At 41.4% G+C, this 21,936-nt stretch overlaps 1 protein-coding gene across 6 annotated transcripts in view; it reads left to right on the forward strand.

The window, feature by feature from the left end:
• Positions 1-2,648: 2,648 nt before the first annotated feature.
• Positions 2,649-21,936, forward strand: part of KHDRBS2 (KH RNA binding domain containing, signal transduction associated 2) — a 393,063-nt gene continuing 373,775 nt past the window's right edge. For all 6 annotated transcript variants that reach the window (XR_008822730.1, XR_008822731.1, XR_008822733.1 and 3 more), the window contains exon 1: positions 2,649-3,050. Coding sequence is in view for 1 of the 6 variants with exons in the window: in XM_056344567.1 (XP_056200542.1) it covers positions 2,960-3,050 (91 nt within the window). In the remaining 5 variants the exon portion in view is untranslated. The remainder of the gene's footprint in view (positions 3,051-21,936) is intronic.

Genomic DNA, 21,936 nt, shown 5'->3' on the forward strand with positions numbered 1-21,936 from the left:
AAACCTGCTCTCTACTCCTTCAACCAGAAAAAATGAGTTTGATGAATGTAGCATTTCCCGATGTTTAATAAACTTAAAGGTGTTTAAATCAAAGCTTCCTATAATCTAAGTAGGTTAAGTACAATTGAACAGACTAAAGTAACACTGTTCTTCTAACACCCCAGATGGAAAGCCCCCAAAACTCATTTTCCGTATACATGACCATATGGTGTGTTTTGAAAGCTACTAGATCAGGATTGCTTCTGAGTGAAGATGGCTTAGATTCATCTTGAAGGTGCTTTAAGACAATGCAGCTATCACCAGCCTTCTCTTTTTTTTTTGAACTGAGGGGCACCAGCCTGAATTATTCTGATGCACAGAGCTGCAGAAGTACGATCTGAAGACACAGGTGATCACTTAATCAAGACACTCCTAAGCGGGGTTGCAAACAGTATGCCATTGCTTGCTACAGTGTTAAATGAGAAACAGGAAGAACTATTCATGTGGTAAACTGAGTCGGGGTAAATTATTAATAAAATATCTTAGTTCTATGCTTCTCTTCATTTTATTTGGTGTTTGTCATTGTTGTTGTTTTAAAGAGGGATGTATGTCTTCACTTTATCCCCAGACCCAATTTGTAGTAAAAGCTGATTGCCAATTAAACCTTTCAATTCTATGATCAGTCTTCTCAAGTGTTTCACAAGATTGCTGAAATCAATTGGTTTTCTGCTCCTACTCTTTCCCTGCAGGGAAGTTAGTTCTCGGGTGTTTTATTCCCTGCCCCTGGAAATACTATAGAATAATAACACATTGGTCATTGACATTCTTTACATATTCTTGAAAACACATGTAGTCCCTCAATTATCTGCATGTTGAGTGGAAATTGCATAATGGTTGCCTGCATGTATCTTAGGATGTTGAAAACATTACAGACCAATTTTTTATGCAGTGGCTGTACAACGTCTTCAAAACATTGTGGATGCCCTTATAAAGCTTTTGTCTTGATTTTTATCTTTCTTAATTCCTTCATCCTCTGAAAAAAAAAAAAAAATTCCAAACACTACCACAAAAAAATGTTGAGATGAGCAGCAGTAAGTGATTTACAAGCGTATTATTGCAGTAAGTATCTATTTAATTAGAATAACTACTATGTTAGTAGTCTTAGCAGTAAGTACTAGGAAAGAATTTCACGTAGAGATTGATCATAACACACTGTGTTGTGTGGTGGACTGTTTGCTTGTGAGGTTCCACGAATGAAGTTTTAATGACTTTAGATGAGTTAAACATCTTTTGTTTATTCTCACCATCAAAGCACGTTATTAAATTGCCTGTTGGGAGAAAATCTTGGATAAATATAACCTATAGCAAATGCATACTTCAAGCTAAATTCTAATGAAATTGATTTACATTTGCTCCAGCGGTAGACACTTTAAGTGCGTAATAGCTTCAATTCTGTAACGCGGGGCTGCGGGAGCTGGGGAGAGGTGCGGCAGGGCATTCCTGGGCAGGGCTGGCCCCTTCGCCTCGGGCCCGCCGGGAGCTCCTGCGCTCGCTCCCGCAGCGCTCAGCAGCGTGGCCGGACATGTGCAGCGCGGGGCTGGCGGCCGTGCCCGCTCGCGGATGCTCCGCTCGCATCCCCAGGGGGGTGCACCGTGCACCCCGCCGCAGGGCGCCTCCCCGCCGCCGGCGGAGCGCGGAGGGCCCAGGGGCGCGGGGATGGCGCTCGGTGCTCCGCGGGGCCGCCGGGCTGGGGGGGAGCGGGCGGAGCCGCCGCCTCGGCCCCGCCCGCGGCCTCAGCACCGCGGACAGCGCCCGCCGGCCGGGAGGCGCGTGGCGGCGCGTGGCGGCGCGGCGGGCACACGCAGGGACAGGGACTGACAGCGGGCGCGCGGCCAGAGCCCCACGCAGGGGCACGGCCACGCCACGCGCGGCCGCTGCCGGACGCGGTGCAGACGCGGCCACAGCACCCCCGCTGGCACGCGCCCGCCGCCGTGCACCGACGAACACGCACGCAGATACGCGCGCGCGCAGGCACAGAGGCCCACGGAGGGACGCGGGTGTGCACGCGCACAGTCGCGCACTGAGACACGGGTGCACACACAGGCACGGGGGCACTAACGCAAGCGCACGCGCTCACACACAGAGCAACACCCAGGCCGACACGCATCGGCGCGGCGCACACGCGCGGGCACAGCGCCCCCGCCGCGGGGCACAGGCACAGTCGCGCAGCGACGCGCCGGCACGGCCACACGCGCGCACGCCTGCACGTCCGCAGCGACCGGGCGCGCACGCACACGCATCACACGTGCTCTGCGCCCGCCGACACGCGGGAACAGGCGCCCAGAGACGCACACGGAGCTGCACACGGGCACGCGCGCAGACGCGCACAGACCCCCGCGCGCGCGGGTGTGCACAGACGTGCGCGCAAACACACGCGCTCGCAAACCCACACGCGCGCACTCACTCGCTCACGCACTCACACCCGCACTTTCGTCCCCGCCCCTCTCCCCTTCACGCGCGCCCCCCGCCCCGCCCCGGCCGCCCTGGGCCGCCCACCCGTCGACAGCCAATCGCGTGGCCATCCTGCCGCCCGGGCCACGCCCGGCGGTGTGCAACCGCCAATAGGAGCGGGAGGGCGGGGCGCGCCTCGTCCCGCCTCCCTAGTTAAGGCCGCCGGTGAGAGAAGGCGGCTCACTGACGGGAGGGGGGGCGGGGGGGGGGAAAGGCAGCGCGAGGCGCGCGGACAGCGGCACGCGCCGACCCGCGCACGCCCCCGCCCCCGCGCGGCGTAAGGCGGAGGCGGCGCCGGGGCCGTGGAGGGCAGCGCCCCGCCGCGGGAGGGGCGGCCGGCGAGGCGCGGCGCACCTGCGAGCCGCGGGGGGCCGAGGGGGGCGGGCGACGAGAGGCGACCGGAGGCGCGGAGCGAGCCGGCGCCCGCGCAGCCCGCCCCGGCGTGCCCAGGCGCCGCGGCCCCGAGGCGATGGAGCAGGAGAAGTACCTGCCCGAGCTGATGGCCGAGAAGGACAGCCTGGACCCCTCCTTTGTTCACGCGATGCGCCTCCTCGCAGACGGTAAGGCTCTGCTCCCGCCCGCCGCGGCCCAACGGCCGCCGCCACGGCGCCGCTGCCCCGGCCTGGGGCGCTCCGCGGGGCGAGGGTCGCCCTCCGGCTCGGCATTCGGTGGCCGGGCGGCGGCGGCGCGGCCGCGCTCCCGCTCAGCCCTGGAGCCCGGGCGGCCGGCGGGCGGGCGCCCCGCCGAGCGGGGACCTGGCCACGCGTGGACGGGGAGAGGCCCCCTGCCGGGCCGGGCAGCGGCAGCCGGTGCAGCTTGGGTGCCCCGGAGCCTCCGCCGGACCCCGCTCCGGGCTCCTCGCTGGGCGGCCCCTCTGAGGGGAGCGGCGGCTTGCTGGCCCCGCGCTGGAAGTGCCTTCCGTGGCTGGTCGGTGGGGGTGCATCCCGCTGCCGCGGCGGGGTAGCCTCAGCGGGGAGGGCTTCCGTGGCCCCCGGCTTCACTTAGGCAGAGGCAGGTTTCTCATTAAACTCGTTATATTTTGCTTCCCGTGTTTAAGTAATAACGTTGATACGGTAGTACTATTGCACCGTTAATGTGCCACCGTTTTAGCTGACTACACGGTGTCAGGCATCGATTGTGTATGGCTTATCAATACCGTGACACTGTCTCACCCAGGACGTGATGATTTTCTCTTCGTTCCGTATAGTGATCCAGAATATACTGCGTGGAACATCTTGTTTTTCGCTGTAATTCACTCTGCTTTCTTTGCTTTAGTTGAACTACTTCAACTGGAGATTCTTGTAAAAGTTTATAATTCAGTCCCTCTCTTAATAACTAACTGCTCAATATAGTTGTTGAGTGCAGGCCTTGAGGTACAGCATTTCAACTTTTTCAGAAGCGTAGCCCAGTAAGTTCCCCTTATATTTCTCTTTCTTCTGAGGTATATAACGCTAATTTCAAAAAACCCTAGTTGGAAGATTCCAAAGCCGAAACCTGATGTCAAAAAGTAGTAAAGAACGATGCCTAAATCAAGACAGCCTATCAAGCCCTTAAATGAGACTGAGGCAAAGAAATATATATTTAGGCCCTTGAGAGAGTCACAAATTCAAATAAAGTGACATTCAGAGATGGTGAATAATTTCTTAAGTTTTGTTATGTCTTAAGGAAGGTCATAGCTAATTAAAACTTATAATGCTAGCAGTAAGCATCTTTCTCTGTCAGTAGTCTTTATATTGTATTTCCTTAATATAAGTTTTATTGATTGCAAATGAAGATACTGAGTCCAGGTTTTGTTAGAGTGCTCCTGATAGCTTGGAAATGCGGTCTGAATACCAACACATTTAGTACACTTTTGTCACGGCTGCTGAAGAGGTAACCACACTACTTTTTACAGTTTTTCGAATAAACATACTATAAACAAAGTCCTTATTTCTTACAGGGGTGTATTTTTTGCACCTTGCAGTTCAATCTTTTCCCAGAGGGGGGAGGTATCTACTGAGAGTATGTGTATATGTATGGCAAAGAAAGGAAATGCTCGAAGGACGAAATACAAAGCATGCAAAGTAGTTAAAAAGAGAGTAAAATAGGTGTTCCTAGGCATCAAGTGTACGCAGAAATGGCATTTTGGGAAACTGCGACACTGAGTAAATGATTAGTTTTCTCATTCTTTCTTAGTATAACTAGGGCTACATATATTTCAGTGGATTTTTAAAAGATGAAGGTGTGTTGTATGTTGGGAATGCTAATGTCAGATTCCCACCAGATACCTGGCATTATCTTTCAAAACACCATCTGTCAAGCTTTCTAGAGATTCGTTTTAGAGTCTAACATGTGACGGCTGTTAAAAACACTTTAATCAAGGTAAGAGTATAACTACTTAAGGAAACAAGAAAGAATTAATGCACTGGTTGCTGCTGGGTATAAATAGAAAGGAAATGTATAGAACTGGCAGTTTTTGTTGGGTGCCAGAAGAACATGGGACAGTGGTGCAAGAATCTTTGTAATACTGTATTTCTAGGATATGCCCACAATGAAGCGATGTTTTGAGACTATGGATTTTTTGTTGTTTAAAATACAATGTATGATCAGTTACATACACAACAATAGCATCCAGGTGTTATTTTTAGGGTATACTAAGTTGTTCAGACTGCCAGCAAATTTTGTATAAGATATGTAAGTGTAGATCTGAAGGTTTTTGCTTCAGAGTGGAGAGCCTCAAGCATTTGCTTTGACTTCAAAGTGCTGTGCTTTGTCATGTCAGTTGCTAGAACCTGAGGTTGAGAATCAGAATATCTCAGGTTGAAAGGGACCCGTAAGGGCCATTGAGTCCAACTGCTGCTGTGTGAAACTACAGAAGGACACGCAAGTGATAATCATTCCAGAAAGAGGGTTTAAATTTATGACACTGGATTTACTTGTAAAGGTAACAACTCATGTTTTTCCCTGTTCGGGTGTGTTTGCTTGCTTTTTTTGGCTTTGTTTGTTTGTCTTGGTGTGTTTTTCCCTGTCCTTGTGTGTGTCTGCTTGCTTTTTTTTGGCTTTGTTTGTCTTGGTGTGTTTATTTTAAAAACAACAAATTCCTTAGGTTTTTAACATGTAGGTCTGTTCCTTACAAGTTGACCTGTGTCAGGTGCATACTTGAGTAAGTAGCTATTTACCCCTCAGCACTGAGGGATGAAAAGAAATTATTTACTTTAGTCCTTGTCTGGGTTAGAGCCTCGGTGGTGCAGTGTGTGGAGAAACCCACAGAAAAGAGACATTTCCTGTGCAGGGAACGTGCATACTTGCCAAACAGCACAAAGGTGGGGAAAAAGGTACTAGCGCTTCTTAGAGAAAGCATGCAACAAGTAATTTCTCTAAAAATCACCAAGGGAATCCGTGGTGGATTCTGAAAATGAACCCAGTCTCTAAATGACTAATCAGACGATACTTTTATTTCCCCCTGGGTCATTACGTGTTTCATATAGACATAGCTCCTACCTGATTATTACACTATTAGAAATTGAAAAGCCATTCATAAGTCATCTGTTAGAAGAACTTGTGAAGTTGTGAATGGTTGGTGGTATTTAGCTCAGTCAGTATTAGTTTACTGAAACCTCTGCAAAGTGTATTGAACTTACTTATTCTGATCATATAATCAAAATTGAAAACAAAAGACCTCTTTTAATTAAAACAGGTAGCCAAACCCTAAAGAATAGGCACATCTCCATCTGTTGGAGAGGGCTTTTCTGTAGGAACTGAACAATTTTGTGTACCAGGCTGTTTTAAGAGCTGGAAGAATCACACCATTTCATGGATAATTTTAAACAATTTTAATGTAGACTGGTTACAGGTAGTTATTTTCTTAGATAAGGTTGTACTGCTTCCAGTCAGGAGATATCCTGATCAGTGTATGAGGTCAGATAATGCTTGGTCAGATGAAAAATGTCGAAGTGAAGAGAGTGAGCCAGTACCTTCTGTACCTAATATATGCTTATGCCACAGCACACTCTAAAGCTCCAGTGAGAACTGAGAATTGTTATAGTGCTACTTCCTACCATGGTAGCTAATGAGCTGCTTGTATGTGTTATTTTTGCACGTATGTAAATATTTATTGCTTTGTGTAAGATGTCTATGATTATGAATATAAAAATCAGTGTGTGACTTTAGCTGTGAAGGTGTGGATGACATAGAAAGCTATAATCACCTGGAAATGTTTGGTAGTTCAAAACTTGTGTTATATCAGTGTTAATTTTAATAAGCTAAAGTGTCAGCTAATTGTCTATGTACTTTTTGGGACAAGCAAATTTTATTTATATGTGTCTGTGTATTTATAATGGAATATCTCGTATAGTATATTATTAAAGCCAGCTATGTGTTTTGTAATATAAACGTAAAGAAAAAAGACCTATCGGAAAGAGCTGGCCGAAGTAAGAGCATCTCTCCCCATGGAAATAAAAGCATTACTTGGGTAATGAGGTAGGTAATTTCTCTCTGTGTAATGACAGTACAGTTGACCTCAGACTTTCAGTTGGCATTCTGAAGGCAATGAGAATCAGGCCTTTAACTTCAATCTCGAGTTAAGTTTCTAGATGATTCCATGTGGTATAGCAGGAGTTTGTTAAACCTCCAGTTGTGTCAATTAGACTGATAGAGCTCAGCATCATAAAGCTCCTTGTAGGAACAGGGTGTGATTATTCAAAAGGTATATAATCACTTAGCCTTTACACTCAAAGGCCGTTAGTACAGTCTTTCATACAAGCCTGCAATAATTGTTCTAGCTAGTCTGAAAACTGTTGATGTAATGCAAATTCATTTTGTCTTATATTCAGGATTTCAACTAATCTGTTGGTTTATAGTGTTTTGGATTTCTTTGGACTCTTGGAGATTCATTTGCTTTTCATACAGGAAGGCAGATTTAGTTCATAAGTGTATGTTTCTATTAAAAACCTGGGGCAATAATAGGATTGTGATATGGAAAGTGTCTTGGCAGTGTAGAATATGACAACCATATCCTTAGTCCAAGGTGTGAAAGGCTGCTGGTCAGGTCTGTGACCTGCTGAAGTCAGGCCTCTGATACTTTTAAATTTTTATCAAATTTTCCATTGAAAACTACTTAGGAGACTATGCTTGCAACTTTATCAGTTTGCTCTGTCTAAACAAGCCTTTGGATGAAAATAAGATTAATGTAAAATGTTAATATAAAATCACACATTAATATTAATCTATGAGCAGTCACTTTTTTGCTTATTGTTTCTTTTTTTCCTGATGTTTACATCAGGTGAGAAGAAATCTCTGTTCACAAAATAGTTTGTATTAATCATTATTTACTTTGCTGTCCCAAGAAATGCACTGCAAATAACTTGAAGATGAATCAGGAAACATGCTAATGTTTAAAGCATGTATTTTCGATACTGCAGTTCCATTAGAAGCTAGGTTTATTTGTCTGTCATTTCGATCTTTTCCAATAAAAAAAGGAGTAATACCAGTGCAAACTCTAAATGAATACAAGGTACTTATGATTTCTATAAAACAGCAATGTGCTAGGCATTACAGACTTGTTTCAAAGCTCACTAAGGTTAATGGGAATCTTTCTATTGCCATTAGTGGGCTATCAGGCAGTCCTTATACAAATATAATATATTAACTATTGCAGCTAATGTCTTTGTAATTATGTAAATCAGTACAATGCAGGGTTTAGAATTGAGTTTTGTCTTTTAATTTCTTATTTAATGTGAATAGCTTTTTTTTCTTGGTGTGACAACACTGTATGTGTTCATAATCTTAGGAAGTGTTTTGTATTGCAGAATGTAATGCAGATGAATCCCAGGTGATAGCTGGATTTAGTGAGAACAAAATACTATAAAATGTTAAAATGAGTATAACAAAGCAACCTTTCTAAGTGTTTATATGAACTCTAAGTTGTTAATCATAAAAGGTGAGCTTGCCTAAGAGGAGGGGAAAAAAATAGACGTGATAGAAAAGAAATAAATCTCTTCCTTTCAGATATCTGGAGCAGCTTAGGACCATTTGATCTGTGATCTTAGAAAACATGTACTTTGAAACACAGTAAATTCTCTTGCAAAGAGGGAAAAATACAAATGTAGCAACTGAAGGTTAGATTCAGATACCCTTGTGTAAAAAAAAAAATAAAATATATATATAGTTCTTCACTCTTTAAATGGTGCTATTTGAATAAGTGGAGCTGCTTAAGGTGTAATTCAGTGCCAACAGCAGTATTTCATAGAATCATTTACATTGGAAAGGACCTTTGAGATCATCAAGTCCAACTGTTAACTCATGATTACCAAGTCCATTGCTAAACCATGGTCCTAAGGACAGCATCTACACATTTTGCATTTTAGGGAAGGTCAAAGGCATTTGCTGAGGCTCATCTGCATGGCCATAGCCTCATCAAGGGAGTGCGCTGCATTTCCACAATATGAATGTTTTCCTTGGAAGGAGGAGCATTTATTATTTGTCCTGGGAATTCTTTTAGTAAATTTGTTTCCTAGTCTCCTTGGTGTATCCATTCAGGGAACACCTGTTGTAATTGTCTGTCTCCCTTCCTTTAGGCCTCAAAGGAGGTATTTTTAAACTCAAGAAATTGGAAAATCGATAATATTTATAGTCAGTACCAAGAGAAGGCAGAATATCTGGATAGCAGAGTAGGAAATCCTAGTCAGCTGTGAACTTCCCGCCGAACACCCGTGTAATGTATAGAACGGAGTGGCCATTCCTAACCAGGAGGTGGCATGATTGGGCACCACATGCCAAACTAGTTTCCTATCCTAGCACCTTCTGGGAAAGGGCTAGTCTGGCCCAACAGATGTATCAAGTACTTGTGCACAGGGCGCATGCTTTTCTCCTTTAAGCAGTATGCAGACAATATATACTGACAACCAGATTTGATATAGCATGCTGGGCTGTTTACTAGTCTATAAAATGTGATGTGGTCAGTAGTGACCAGGGTGTGAGTCTCCTAAGAAAAGCTAAACATCTACCTAGCCCACCAAAGCAATGCCATCAGAGTAAAACAGTTCCTCCATGACATTTGACCACACAGGTTTCAAGCTCAAAGTAGATGTGCTGGGTCTTAGTTTAGAACATGTAAATGTAGCAGTTTAGTAGTTCCTCTCCAAGCTTTACTAAAATAAGGATACATATGCCTTTTTGTGCTTTGCAGCTGTGCTGTAGGCAAAACCTACTGCCTAGGTAAAACAGTGTTTTCCTGACCTGCGGGGTCACCGCAGTTATCCAGCACTTCAGGGTAAGAGTACCTTTTCAAGAACAAGCACTTCTTAACAGTTTAAATTTAAATCACTTTTATCTGACAAACTGCTGAATTTGAAGGAAAATTCAGTGTCCTCATAGCTGACCTCAGAATATACATTTTTCTTTAAAAAAACTTTAGAGAGCATTTCAATAATAGGGAAACTGTTTTCCTGAAGGATTTGAAGTGTTACTAAAGAATGCAAGATAGGAAAAAAAATGATGTTTTGCAGGCTGATCCTGCCTAAGCAATGTGAAGGTGTGCATTCCTCTTTTGTGCACCTTGCAGTTCTCAGTCCTTAGATGGGTATTGTAGCACAGGGTTAGGAAAATCAGCCCACCGTACCAGAGTAAAGTGAGGAAGCGGACAGTTTTTAAAATGGAGTGTATAAAGTAGGGAACTTTATTGATGCTACAGTGTAGTCTTTGGCTGTATAAACAAGTTAGAACTGTGCAGTCTGACCAGAAAAATGGAAAGCCTTGACACTTGAGTGAAGGTCTGAGGTGCATAGCACATGGGGTTTTGACTTGATTCTTCCTTGTATTATGTACCTTCAAAGAATACCTTCTAAAACTTCCATCTGTAAGATGTAGACTAATACTGAATTTCATTCTAATCTTGAGATCTCCAAGTGAAAAGAACTTTATAAGAAATGTGTATTATTCTTATTGCTTTTAATACTAAATTATTCTTCTTACATTTGCAGGCAGAAATAATCCTGGTTATTATAGTCCTCTGTAAATCCTGTCATATTTTAATTAGAATCCTGCTGGAGATGAGTATTGTTATTTCCTTATCCTAAAAAATACTGGAACTAATAAAAACTGTGAAGAAAAATTACCTGAGACTTTCAGCAGATTAAAAATGTTCAAATCCGCCCCCCCCGCCCCCAAACAAAACAACAAAAAAAACCCACTGCCACCTGCAAAAAAAAAACAAACAAACAAACCCCAAAAAAACAAAAAACCCAACCAAAACCAAAGACACATACACACACCCCGGAATAACTTGTGCCTGTTCCTGATTTTGCAAGTTTTGCTGTTAAAGTAGACATTATTAGTTTGAACACTGAAAAAATTTTTGAGTGAAACTCATAATGATGCTAATATAGTAATAGTGAAGATCATCCACATTTAAGTAAGATGATACAAAGTTTTGATGGTCATATATGGCTGCATGTGATAGAACCAAAGACATCTTTAAAACTTCAAATGCTCTGCTGGAAGTGGGCATTCCTGTTTGTTGCTCTTGAGTTAGCGTGATCCAAAGCCTAAAAGATACAGGGCAGGTCGCTGCTGCCTTTGATTTTCTCTGCACCTGCTGAAGTGTTCATCAGATACTCTAGCAGCATCTGTTTCTTGTTGCAAAGGTTACACCAAAGGATGTAAATCTCAAAAGCTTTTGATTTATAAAACACTTTGAATTCTGGGAATTGATGAAGCTATTGGAAAAAAGTAATACTTTGTCTTAGTCTATAAAAGATTTCTTAAAATCTACATTCTTCCTTTTATCTCTGCTTTGGATCTAGAAGGAAAAGAATTCTACTGCTTTTATAGTGGAAGCAGTTTAGGTTTGCTAACTGGTGAAGGTAGGTATATCTTCAGCAAAACCAAAATTAGGGATTTCAGCAAAACCAACCCCCCCTCCTGGCTAATAATCAACTGCCAAAGAGCAGCGCTGTGAGTTAAAGGAAAAACAGTTTTCTCAGGAGGTGTAAGCACTGGAGAAAGAAAACAAATCCCCTCTTGGCATATTCCCCTAGTTTTAATGCTCCCTAGGATTCAAATGTATGTTTCAAAGCTCCCTTTCAAACACTTGAAGTTAAAGAACTTGCCAGGAAATCAGGGACTGGGACTGTGTGTGTAAGTTTTGAAAATGGCTCGTTGGTGCTGAATTAATTTAGTTACCTTCTTACCTCTCATGGTATAAATTTTTATGGTCTGTGTTTCTGATAATGTAGGCTCATATTATTGACTTTTGTGAATATTTCTAAGCAAACTTGTTTCTCGCATATTATACTTTTTGAGATCGCAGTAAGAACTTCCTAGTGTCATCTGGGGGTTGTGCCATGTATCCTCTGGGGTCAAAGTGTGAGCTCTAGCTGGGGAAAGAGTGAGACTTTATTCTTCCTGAATAGTAAGGACTATGCTGATTTGCTGCAGCTATGAAGGTGGCTCATTGACATTCCAATTTGCAAACTAATTTTTTCCCCAGTTTTGTTGAAAAGGGCAGCACCAAAACTCTAAAGTGACTTACTGTCTTTTGTGTTGACATTTGAAGGGTAAATTAAGGAATGATAAAGTCAAGGTTAATTCCAAGAGACCTTTCTCCCTTCCTGTCTTCAGATAGCCATTCAAAAGGAAGAGTTAATTTTGGTAAATAATTTCTATTATCCTGGTGTATCCATAGGACTGTAGAGCTATCTAATAGATTTAGCTTTCGCACAGATACTTATTTGCAATTATTTCACTAATATTTGTGTGGAGAGTAGTGGGCTTTATTTTTGCCCATTGTAAAATTTGAAAACTTCTTCCCTACACTTATAGATGAAGTTAAATACATGAATCATATATCCGTTTATTGTTATGCTGAAATACCATTGGCAGGTAGTCTGCCATATTGAATTTTTATACTTTGTGGACACTTTTTCTTGAACCTGTGCACTCCTATGTAATAAGATCATTTTGTCTCTGTAAATGAGCTATAGCAGAATGTCCTGTAATTTATTCTATTTATTTGGTTTATTAGGGGTCTTCCAGATGCTGTGTTTCTGCTGTTACTGGGGTCGTTGGTTTATTCTTTACTTGCTGCAAATGGTTTAGTGGAAACTCTAAGAAATCAGGTTGTGCAAAATCCTTTCAGAAATATTCTAGTGAGAGTGGAAAAGCAAAGGGATCTGTAGGTCAGCAGGGAATATGGGAAGACAGGTGCTCATGTTACCTGTTTTGTTATAATTTTTTTCTGGAAGACTAAACTGCAAGATAATCTAGATATACAATAGTTTCTGTTGAGCTGTGCATGATAAAAGGTGTTCATGCAGTACCAGCTCGTTAAGAATACACAAACCATCTGTTCCAGCATGAAATTACTCTTGTGCCCCAAAGTGTGTGAATAATCCAGAATATGTCAAGTGCAAGTGAGAAGACTTAAGGTTTTTTCCACTGCTACAAAGTGTGTGGGTTTTTTTTTTCTCATCAGGAATGTTTATACTTAACTATCCAAGTGCTGCTTGTAGTGGAAGGAGATACCTTCATCAGAAAGCAGAAATGGACCAGCTTGGTTTAGACACAAAGCATGAGCTTGATGTGATTCTGCATCCATCCAGACACTTAAGAAGTCCAGAGATGGAGATAGAAAGAAAATAAAAGCTAGTACCAACTTTTGGCTGCAACTTGCCAGTTCTTGACAGTGCATCTCTGTCCCTTCTCACAGCCTGTAAAGGTTTTTTTATAAATAATGAAAAAGTAGGATGAAGAGAGGAAAGAATGGGGAAAAGGAAGAGAAAATGCAGGAAAGGTGGGAAAAGGAGTGAAAAACAATGGAAGATTTTAAGAGAAGTGGAGAAGAGGATGCAGTACAGAAAAGGCTATAGAGAAGAAAATCAAAATAATAAAATGAAGAGTCAAATTCTGGTTTAACAGGTGTAAAATATTCAGTTACTTTAGCTCTAAGAAACTGATGAAAGCTAGAAATATTGAACCTTGAATAAGGACTTCTGGAAGCTTTTAATTAAGTTTTAATCAAAATGGGTAGATAAAAGCAGCTGCTAGTAAGCATTTGAAAATGCTGTTGGCTATTTAAGAAAAACTGAAATGAAGGTCAACTCTTTCTGAAAAGCTTCTGAGCACAATCGTATAATTTTGATACTATTCTGTTTTATATGTTCAGAGATGCACTATAAGTGTCTGCCATACGTATATATGTATTAAACTATGCAGTAAACACAACATTCTATTTTGCAGAGATGTTCCAATTTTATACTAAACAGCAACTGAGATCTTCCTTGTAGTAATATTTAGTCTTTTTGGAATACTGCGGTTAGCCAGCTAATAGTTTATTTATACTTTTTATTTTAAAAGGCAGTACTGTAATATGGAACAGGCTGAAGTTTTAGATGTTTCTTTCTTTCTTTACATAATAGAGCCTTCATATTTTGTATTGGAGTGTACTAGTGTTATAGGCTGTGAACTTGGAATTTTAATTACTTATATCAGTGGTCTTCTCTTTAGAGATGAGGAGGATTGTCCAGGTTCTGCCATTTTAGTGCTGCTCTTCCAGCTTGTTCCTTTGCATTGCCTTCCCCGGGTAACTGATGCCTGACGCCTCCCTCAGCCTTCCTCCAAGCAGCTAATATAATTAGTGAACTTCTCACCCTTGGCCACTTTAATTCTGTTTTATACTCTTCTATTCTCAGAAGCATCGTGAAGAGGAGGAGGTGTTTTGTGGTTTGTTTTTTTTTTTCCATGGAGGCTTGAGCTGGGAGTAAAGCTGGCAGCTTTACTGGAGAAGGATGTCAGATGTTGAGCAGAAGGCGTTATGGTGAGGAAAAAGACAGATGACTGGATAGTGTATCTTTAGGAGAGAGGAGGATTGGTTGTTGGGGGAGCTTGGAAAGAGCAGAACACTTGGAAGATGTTGAAATGAAAATTAAACCTTATACTTTAATGCTTTAAAGGGCATAATATTTTTCTAAGGGATATACTTCACTGGCTATATACTCAATCATGCAAGCAGATAAATAGTTACTGAGTGTATATGTTCTTTTTCTACCAAAAAAGAAGTGGTGTATAGAATACAATAGCAGTAGAGCAGTGCACTATCTTAGGGGAAAATCTTTACTTCCATCATTTTATTATTCATGTTTTAGGCCATAACCTTTTGTCCATAGCCCAGTGTATGGATAATTCAGTGTAATGCTAGTGCTGCTTTGAAAAGAAGATGGTATTTTCATGGTGATGCATACTTCAAGGCTGACTGTTCCAGAAGTAGTGACTGCTGTATGTTTTACATCCATAGAGATAAACTTAGGTGCTGGAATTTCCAAGCATTCTGATATATCCTGCAAATTAAATTTAATTTATCTCTGGCAGAAATGTGGTTCAAAGTAAGCAAATATTACCACACCTAGAATTACTCAATAACTTCTGAGGCCAAGGATGAGATGATGGTGAACACTTCATCCAGCCTTATGTGGCTTCACAGAAGGAAGGTTAGATATCATAGAAATGTAGAATGGCTTGGCTTGGAAGGGACCTTAAACATCATCTAGTTCCAGCTCCCCTACCATGGGCAGGGACACCTTCCACTAGACCAGGTTGCTCAAAACTCCATCCAACCTGGCCCTGAACACTTGCAGGGAGGGAGCATCCACAACTCCTGTGGGCAACTCATTCCAGTGTCTCACCACCCTCACAGTAAAGAATTTCTTTCTAATACCTAATCTAAATCTATCCTCTTTCGCTTCAAAGCCATTACCCCTTGTCCTATCACTACATGCCCTTATAAAAAGTTCCTCTCCAGCTTTCTTGTGGGCCCCTTTTAGGTACCAGAGGGCTGCTATGAGGTCTGTGCAGAGCCTTCTCTTCTTGCAACTGAAGAACACAGACTCTGTCAGCCTGTCTTCATAGGAGAAATGCTCCAGTACTCTGATCATCTTTGTGGCCTTCCTCTGGGCTTGTTCCAACAGGTCCATGGCCTTTTTATGTTGAGGGCTCCAGAGCTGAATATAGTACTCCAGCTAGGGACTCACGAGAGCAGAGAAGAGTGGGAAAATCACCTCCCTTGACCTGCTGACCACACTTCTTTTGATGTAGTCCAGGATATTGTTGGCTTTTTTGCAAGTGCACATGGCTGGGTCATGTTGAGCTTTTTGTCCACCAGCAACCCCAAGTCATCCTTCTCAGGGCTGCTCTCCATCAATTCTCTGCCCAGCCTGTATTTGTACTTGGGATTGCCCCAACCCACAGGCAGGACCTTGCACTTCACCTTAATGAACTGCATGAGGTTCGCACAGGCCTACTCTCAAGCCTGTCAAGGTTCTTCTGAATGGCATCCCTTCCCTCCAGCACGGTGACCACCCCACGACATGGCTTGCCCTTAGTGAAGCCATGTTGGCTGTCACCAGTCACCTCCTTATTTTCCCTGTGACAGTTACCAGGAGGATCTGCTCCATGATCCTGCGGGGCACTGAGGTGGGACAGACTGGCCTGTAGTTTCCTGAGTCTTCCTTATTTCTTTTTTTTTTTTTTAAATGGAGGTTACACTTTGTCTTTTCCAGTCCATGGGAACTTTACCATACTGTCACAGCTTGTCAAATACGATGGACAGTGGCTTAGCCATTTAATCTGCTAGTTCCCTCAGGACCCATGCTGCATCTCATCAGGTCTCATGGACTTGTGCCCCTTCAGATTCCTTAGATGGTCTTGAACCTGATCTTCTACAGTGGGTGGTTCTTTATTTTCCCAGTATGCCAAGATTATATTGTGAAAGTGTTCAATTGTATAGTCCACAGCTGATTAGAGAGCAGCAGCCTTCACGTGAGCACAATTCACAAGCGGCAAACAGTCCTATGTCTTTAACACTAATTTCTGTGCTATCCGTAAGTTGAAACCAAAATTTTGGAGATGATAAAACCAGCTTCAAACTGCAAATAGTAAAATGTTGCATAAAGCAGTGGACTTAAAGGGACTTGACTGGCAATTCTGCAGTAAGATTGTTTTGCCATGATACCAATTTTTTCATTTTACTGGCTTGCATGGTAGAGGATTGGAATGACTCTAATTGGGTCATTTAAGTTTCAATTAATTTCTCATCTTATGTAATATGTAGTTTAAAAAATATGCACGTTTCGTAATGCATTGTAAAGGCTGCATTACAACTTATCATAAGGCTTTTCTGGCTAGCTTTAGCACTTGCGGAATTACTCAAAGGATAAGTCAGGTTCATACACTGGTTTAAAACAAAGAAGTGGAGTGAAAATCAGGAAAAGATAGAATGCAATAAGATTATTTTTTTCTCCCAGATTGCTTAGCATATTCTATTCTAGCTGTCAGAGACATGAGAAGTGTGACCTAACTGATATTTCAGGTAAAATGTTTGTCTTTGTGTTGCTAGCATTGACATGCGTAGATATGTGCTGCTTGCATCTCATTTGTAAAGAACGCGTGTTCTACTTTAAGTGCTGCAATCTTATTTCCCCTGGTTGTGTAGATCGGCCTACTTCTTGGAGTATAAGGCTACCTCTTCCCTCTCACATGCTTTTGTTTGTTTCTCAAGAAAACAAGGGAACAGCATAGAGAGAAATGATGCTGCGTGTTGTAGTCTTGTCCCAGCATTGAGCTAGATGAAGACCAGAGCTTGGACTTAAGGACAGACTTAACCAGTTTGACTTAAATGACATATTGGCCACACCTCTAGCATTCCAAGTCAGATTGTCGTGTTTGTTCACTTTTTTCCCCTTATATAAATTTAAACCCTGGGGAATAGATTCCTGCATTAGTTTCTGGCAGTATAAGCCTTACTGCTAACCGCTTTTGTTGAATTGTTACCTGCTGACATTTTCATGACTTGTAACATTGTTTAACAGTATTGGCTGTGGATCAGAGTTGAACTCCAGTACTATTTTAAAAGGCATGTTTTTATTTAAACACCATTATTTCACTTTTTTAAAGTTGGGGATGTTGACTTTTTTGTGATCTATCTTAAGCCATACTTCCCTATTCATTACTCAAACAAAACCACTGAACTATGGCTTACTACAGAATGTCCTATGTCAGATACAGCAGATTAATCAACTAAACAGAATTGATATGCAGAATCATATAGTGGCACCTTCTCATTACATTATTTTAGGAAAGGGAGGGTAGTCATAAAGTCTTGCAGCTTTACGGTTTATTTCTTGTGCCCTTTTCCTTCCCTCCCCAACTAGCACAATCAAAATTTTGCCCATTGCGTTCCAGAGAGGTGATTTTTAATATGACAACAGTAAGGGTGTTTTCCTTCCATTTGACTTTGTTTTTGACATGGATTACAAGCTTTTGTAGTTTCCTCATTATAAATACTAGTTTGATAAATTTCAATGGATGTTTCATAAGCTGTAATTATGATGGAGTTCATGTATGCCTTTTAGCATACTTTTTGGGGAAATTGCAATCTTGGAAATTTGGACCAAAATCTCTTGTACCAAAGCCTTTATCTGAAGTCTTTACAGTGTTTGGCATTAATGCTTTGCCTTTAATATGTCAGGTGAAAATTTATTCTGCCAGCCATCTTGTGATAAGCATTCTTCTCCTCAGTAATGCTGGCAGTAGGAGCCCTGTTTTATGTGAAACCGCATTATTTATGGATTTTGCTCCACTGTGTTTTTTCTCAGGTTCTGAAGAATTGTAACTGCCAGATCCTTCCAGACTGATTTATGGTCGCTTTTAACTCAAAGTGCTGTGAGAACATCTAGTTTGAAATTTGTCTCCTACTGAATCCTGTTTATGTGTAGTAACACTTTGTTTTAAAAAAAATACAGAAGCCGTTGGCCCTTAAACTGTTGTGGGTCGGCTGTTTCAATACACTCCAAGTTGCGACGTGGTCATTTTTGTCATGTTCATTCCACAATACTTAGAAAATTGAGTTTGTTTCTCTACATAATTTATTTGCTCATTACTCTGTATTTAGATTTGCTTGTTTTGTACTTTGGGCAGGAATGGTCGTCTCTGGTTGTTACGAGATGGCTGGTTAAGGTGGGGGTTTGTTACACAGTTCATTATTCAAGGCACATTTGTAACTTTCAGTTTGTCTTGTGGGACACACACAGCTTAGTTGTTACCTCTTTCTTACCATGATCTCTGTTCAGTTTACTATGTTAATTTATCTCCTGAACATTCTAAGTTTGCTTCTTGAGTCTTAACCCAGCTCTCAGACTTTTTCAAGGGATTTTCCACATCTTTGGGGATTTGTGTCGTTTATCTAAATTTTATTGTCCAAAAAATAGATCTCCAATGGGAGTATTGCACCTTGGGTGGTTGTTTACCACAGCATCTAAGTTCCATGGTCTTTTTATTTAACCTCCAGTTTCCTCCAACGTGAAGTTTGGCCGCTCTACGGAGCGCTTCTTGCAGCTACAATCCAAAGAGAATGGATGTGTTTATGTGCCAAATTCAAGCTGTTTCATTGAGACCTAATGCTAAGTCTTAAGTCTTTTTCAGAGCGTCTTTCCCCAGATGTGAATTTCAGTTTCTCTCTTACCCTATGGTGGTTAGCCTTCCTATTGTTGAAAAATGTGTTTTTCATCTTCAGGTAATATTCACGTTTTTCTATATTGTCAAACTTCTTTTAACAGTGTAGAAAAACATAACTGGAGTTTAATATTCATCATTATTTTTAGAAGCTTTGGTTTTTTTCCTTTGCTTGAGTTAAATGAAAACTGAAAAATGTCAGGAGCTTCTGAAGATGGGTTTTGGGGGCAGTGACCTCACTGACATTTTTATGGAAAAAAAGCCTACTTCAAAATGTTTTGTATTCTTTATAGAAAGCACTGAGTTCTGTCAGAGTCTAGGATTGGTGGAATTAAGTGTGACAGTATTTAAGAAGATGATAAATGTCAAATAAGTAATGAGTTTGGTTGTTGCTTGGCTTAGAACAGAAGGCACAGATAAGAAAACCTGAAGCTTTCTGGTAAAATTAATAGGGAAAAAAAAAACCCTTAAACTTTTCTAAAAGATGCCACTGAAATTCCTCAGGAAGAAAGTCAGTGAAAAGCTGGTTATTGAGTGCCTGTTGTCAGACTTGTCAGATGTCACTCTAGTGCAGTAGGGAAGAGGTTTACAATTGGACGTTTTATCAGTGTATATAGGATTTGTGCATGAAGAAAGATTGTGCTAAAAACTGAATCCACACTCCAGAGTTAAATGGCTAATATTTTGAATGAATTTTGATTACAGCTACCTTAAATATTCCCACCCCCTGTGTCAAAGTTTAACTTTAAAAATACAAAGCTTTCCGTGTTAGGTGGGGTTTTTTACGAGGTCTTCACTTGGATATTATTTTTTAATATGTTCATAAAAATTCTGTATCAATTTAGCAAACAATTATGTCCTTTCACATGGGCATCAGGCATTATGCCAAGAGCAAGGTCCTGCACCTGGATTAGGGCAATATCGATGCCAACTGAGGGATGAATGTGTTGAGAGCAGCCCCGTGGAGAAGGACTTTGGGATTCTGGTAAACAAAATACTGGGCATGAGTTGGCAATGTGTGCTTTTAGCCCAGGAAGCCAATTGCATCCTGGGCTCATAACAAGAAGTGTGGCCAGCAGGTCGAGGGATGTGATTCTGCCCCTCGATTTGGCTAAAACATGGTGAAAGGAATAGAGGTCATCCTCTTGGGCCCTGGTGGTGTTTTGTGGGCAGTATACATAAACACAGTTTTTGGGTTTGTAAGGTGCAGTTCTCAAATGCAGGCGTACCACTGTGCTTATCTCTGCATCTGTATAGGCATTTGTCCTGCATGCTTTTTGACCGATTAAGCAGAAAAAGGAATTGGAATTTTAGAGATGAGGCACTAAGGGATGAAATTACTAGTACTAGGTCATAGAGGAAATCTGTGATCAGCCTGGGAACTGCTCATAGATCTCCTGAGTCCCAGTATTTCCTTTTCTTTGGGATAAGCCCTCCTTTTCACACCAGATAAAGGATTTGCCTGTTACCTTGTTGCTTTTGAATAAACCTTTCATTCTGTAATGTCGCTATTCAGGTGCGGAGGAGCAAGTGTCTTGCTTTTTATTGCATACGCTGCTTCCAAGGGCCTCAGCCTTCCATGGCTGTGAATGTAGAAGGAAAAATTCCTTCTAATGTTCAGGACTACAAGGAAAACAGGTTGTGGTTTGGTTTTTTTAATCCATTACAATGACCTCTTTATTTGTGATTATTACTTTAATATGGTTTTGTATTGTTTTAACTGCTTTTTAGGGAAAAATGAGGAATCTCTACCTAACAAGTAGTACTAGACGCCAGGAGAAAAGAATGGAATAGGATGATCAAGGGTAACTTACATGATATAGCATTTTTTATTATATGCATAGCTAATAATTTAATTATTAGATATGTTGGATATTCTATTAGATATTAGTAAAATTATTAGAAAGACTAAGGCTTTTCTAAATTTGACTGTTCTAAATCTAACAATACTGTTTTGGATTCAGAATCTGTTCATAAGGGTATTGCACTGTACAATATGCAGTCATCTGAATGTTGTGGATTGCAGCACAGATGCACCACATGCTGCAAATTTATATTGAATCTGTCTGGTCCTTTATTCTTCAGCGTTAAGTGCATTATTTTGTTTGTTTTAAACTGCATTGTGATATGGCCTGCCTCAAACAGCTATCCATTGATAAATACTCCATCAATTAGTGGAATCTGGGTAGAAAATACAGCGTGTGAATGAGAAGTAGTAAATAAGGTATTGGGCATATTTTTTCTATTTGCTACTCATTTGAAAATTACATGGTTTCTTCAGTGGTCTCCAAAAATACATTCTTGACTCTTGATACAATTGCACAGGTGGCTTCTGGGGTCTCTGCCAACAGATAGGGACAAAGGACAATGTTTTAATTTTTTTTTAATATAACAGCAAAGCCTTTCCCAAAGCTTAATAAAAATAGTATTAAATAACATCATATCCCCAAGTTGGAAAATTAAGTAATTCTTCTATTTTGGTTTATCACTTATAAAATTTGGATCAGTAGCAAACAACATTGCTCTGTAAAAGGAAGTTCTCAAGTCTGAAACTGCTGAGAGTATTTGCATTATATTGCTTCAGCCTTCAACTACAATTTGTGCATCATGCTGCCAATGATATCAAAGTGATTTTTAGATTTTCAAAAACTTCAATGTTCTTGAGCTGATCACTTGCCAAGATGTGAAATTTTGGGTAATTTTGGTTTTTTTTCAACACCAGCTTTGTTCATTAATTTATTATTGGGGAATATAATTTCAACCATTACAAATTTCAGTGTTGCACATGTTTGTCCAAGGAGCTTTTGGTCCTGATAGAGTGCATTATCCATTTCTTTCTGTAGAAAAAGTGATTTAATGTAAAACTGTTTCATAACCTGTGTGACATCTGTTGCTTACAGTATTCTATAAGGTACTTTTTGGTCTGGTTGACAAAAGACCCTCTGGAATTTAGTGTCTCATTTGAAT

This window comes from Falco biarmicus, chromosome 6 (genome assembly GCF_023638135.1).
Source record: "Falco biarmicus isolate bFalBia1 chromosome 6, bFalBia1.pri, whole genome shotgun sequence".
Classification (NCBI taxonomy): domain Eukaryota; kingdom Metazoa; phylum Chordata; class Aves; order Falconiformes; family Falconidae; genus Falco; species Falco biarmicus.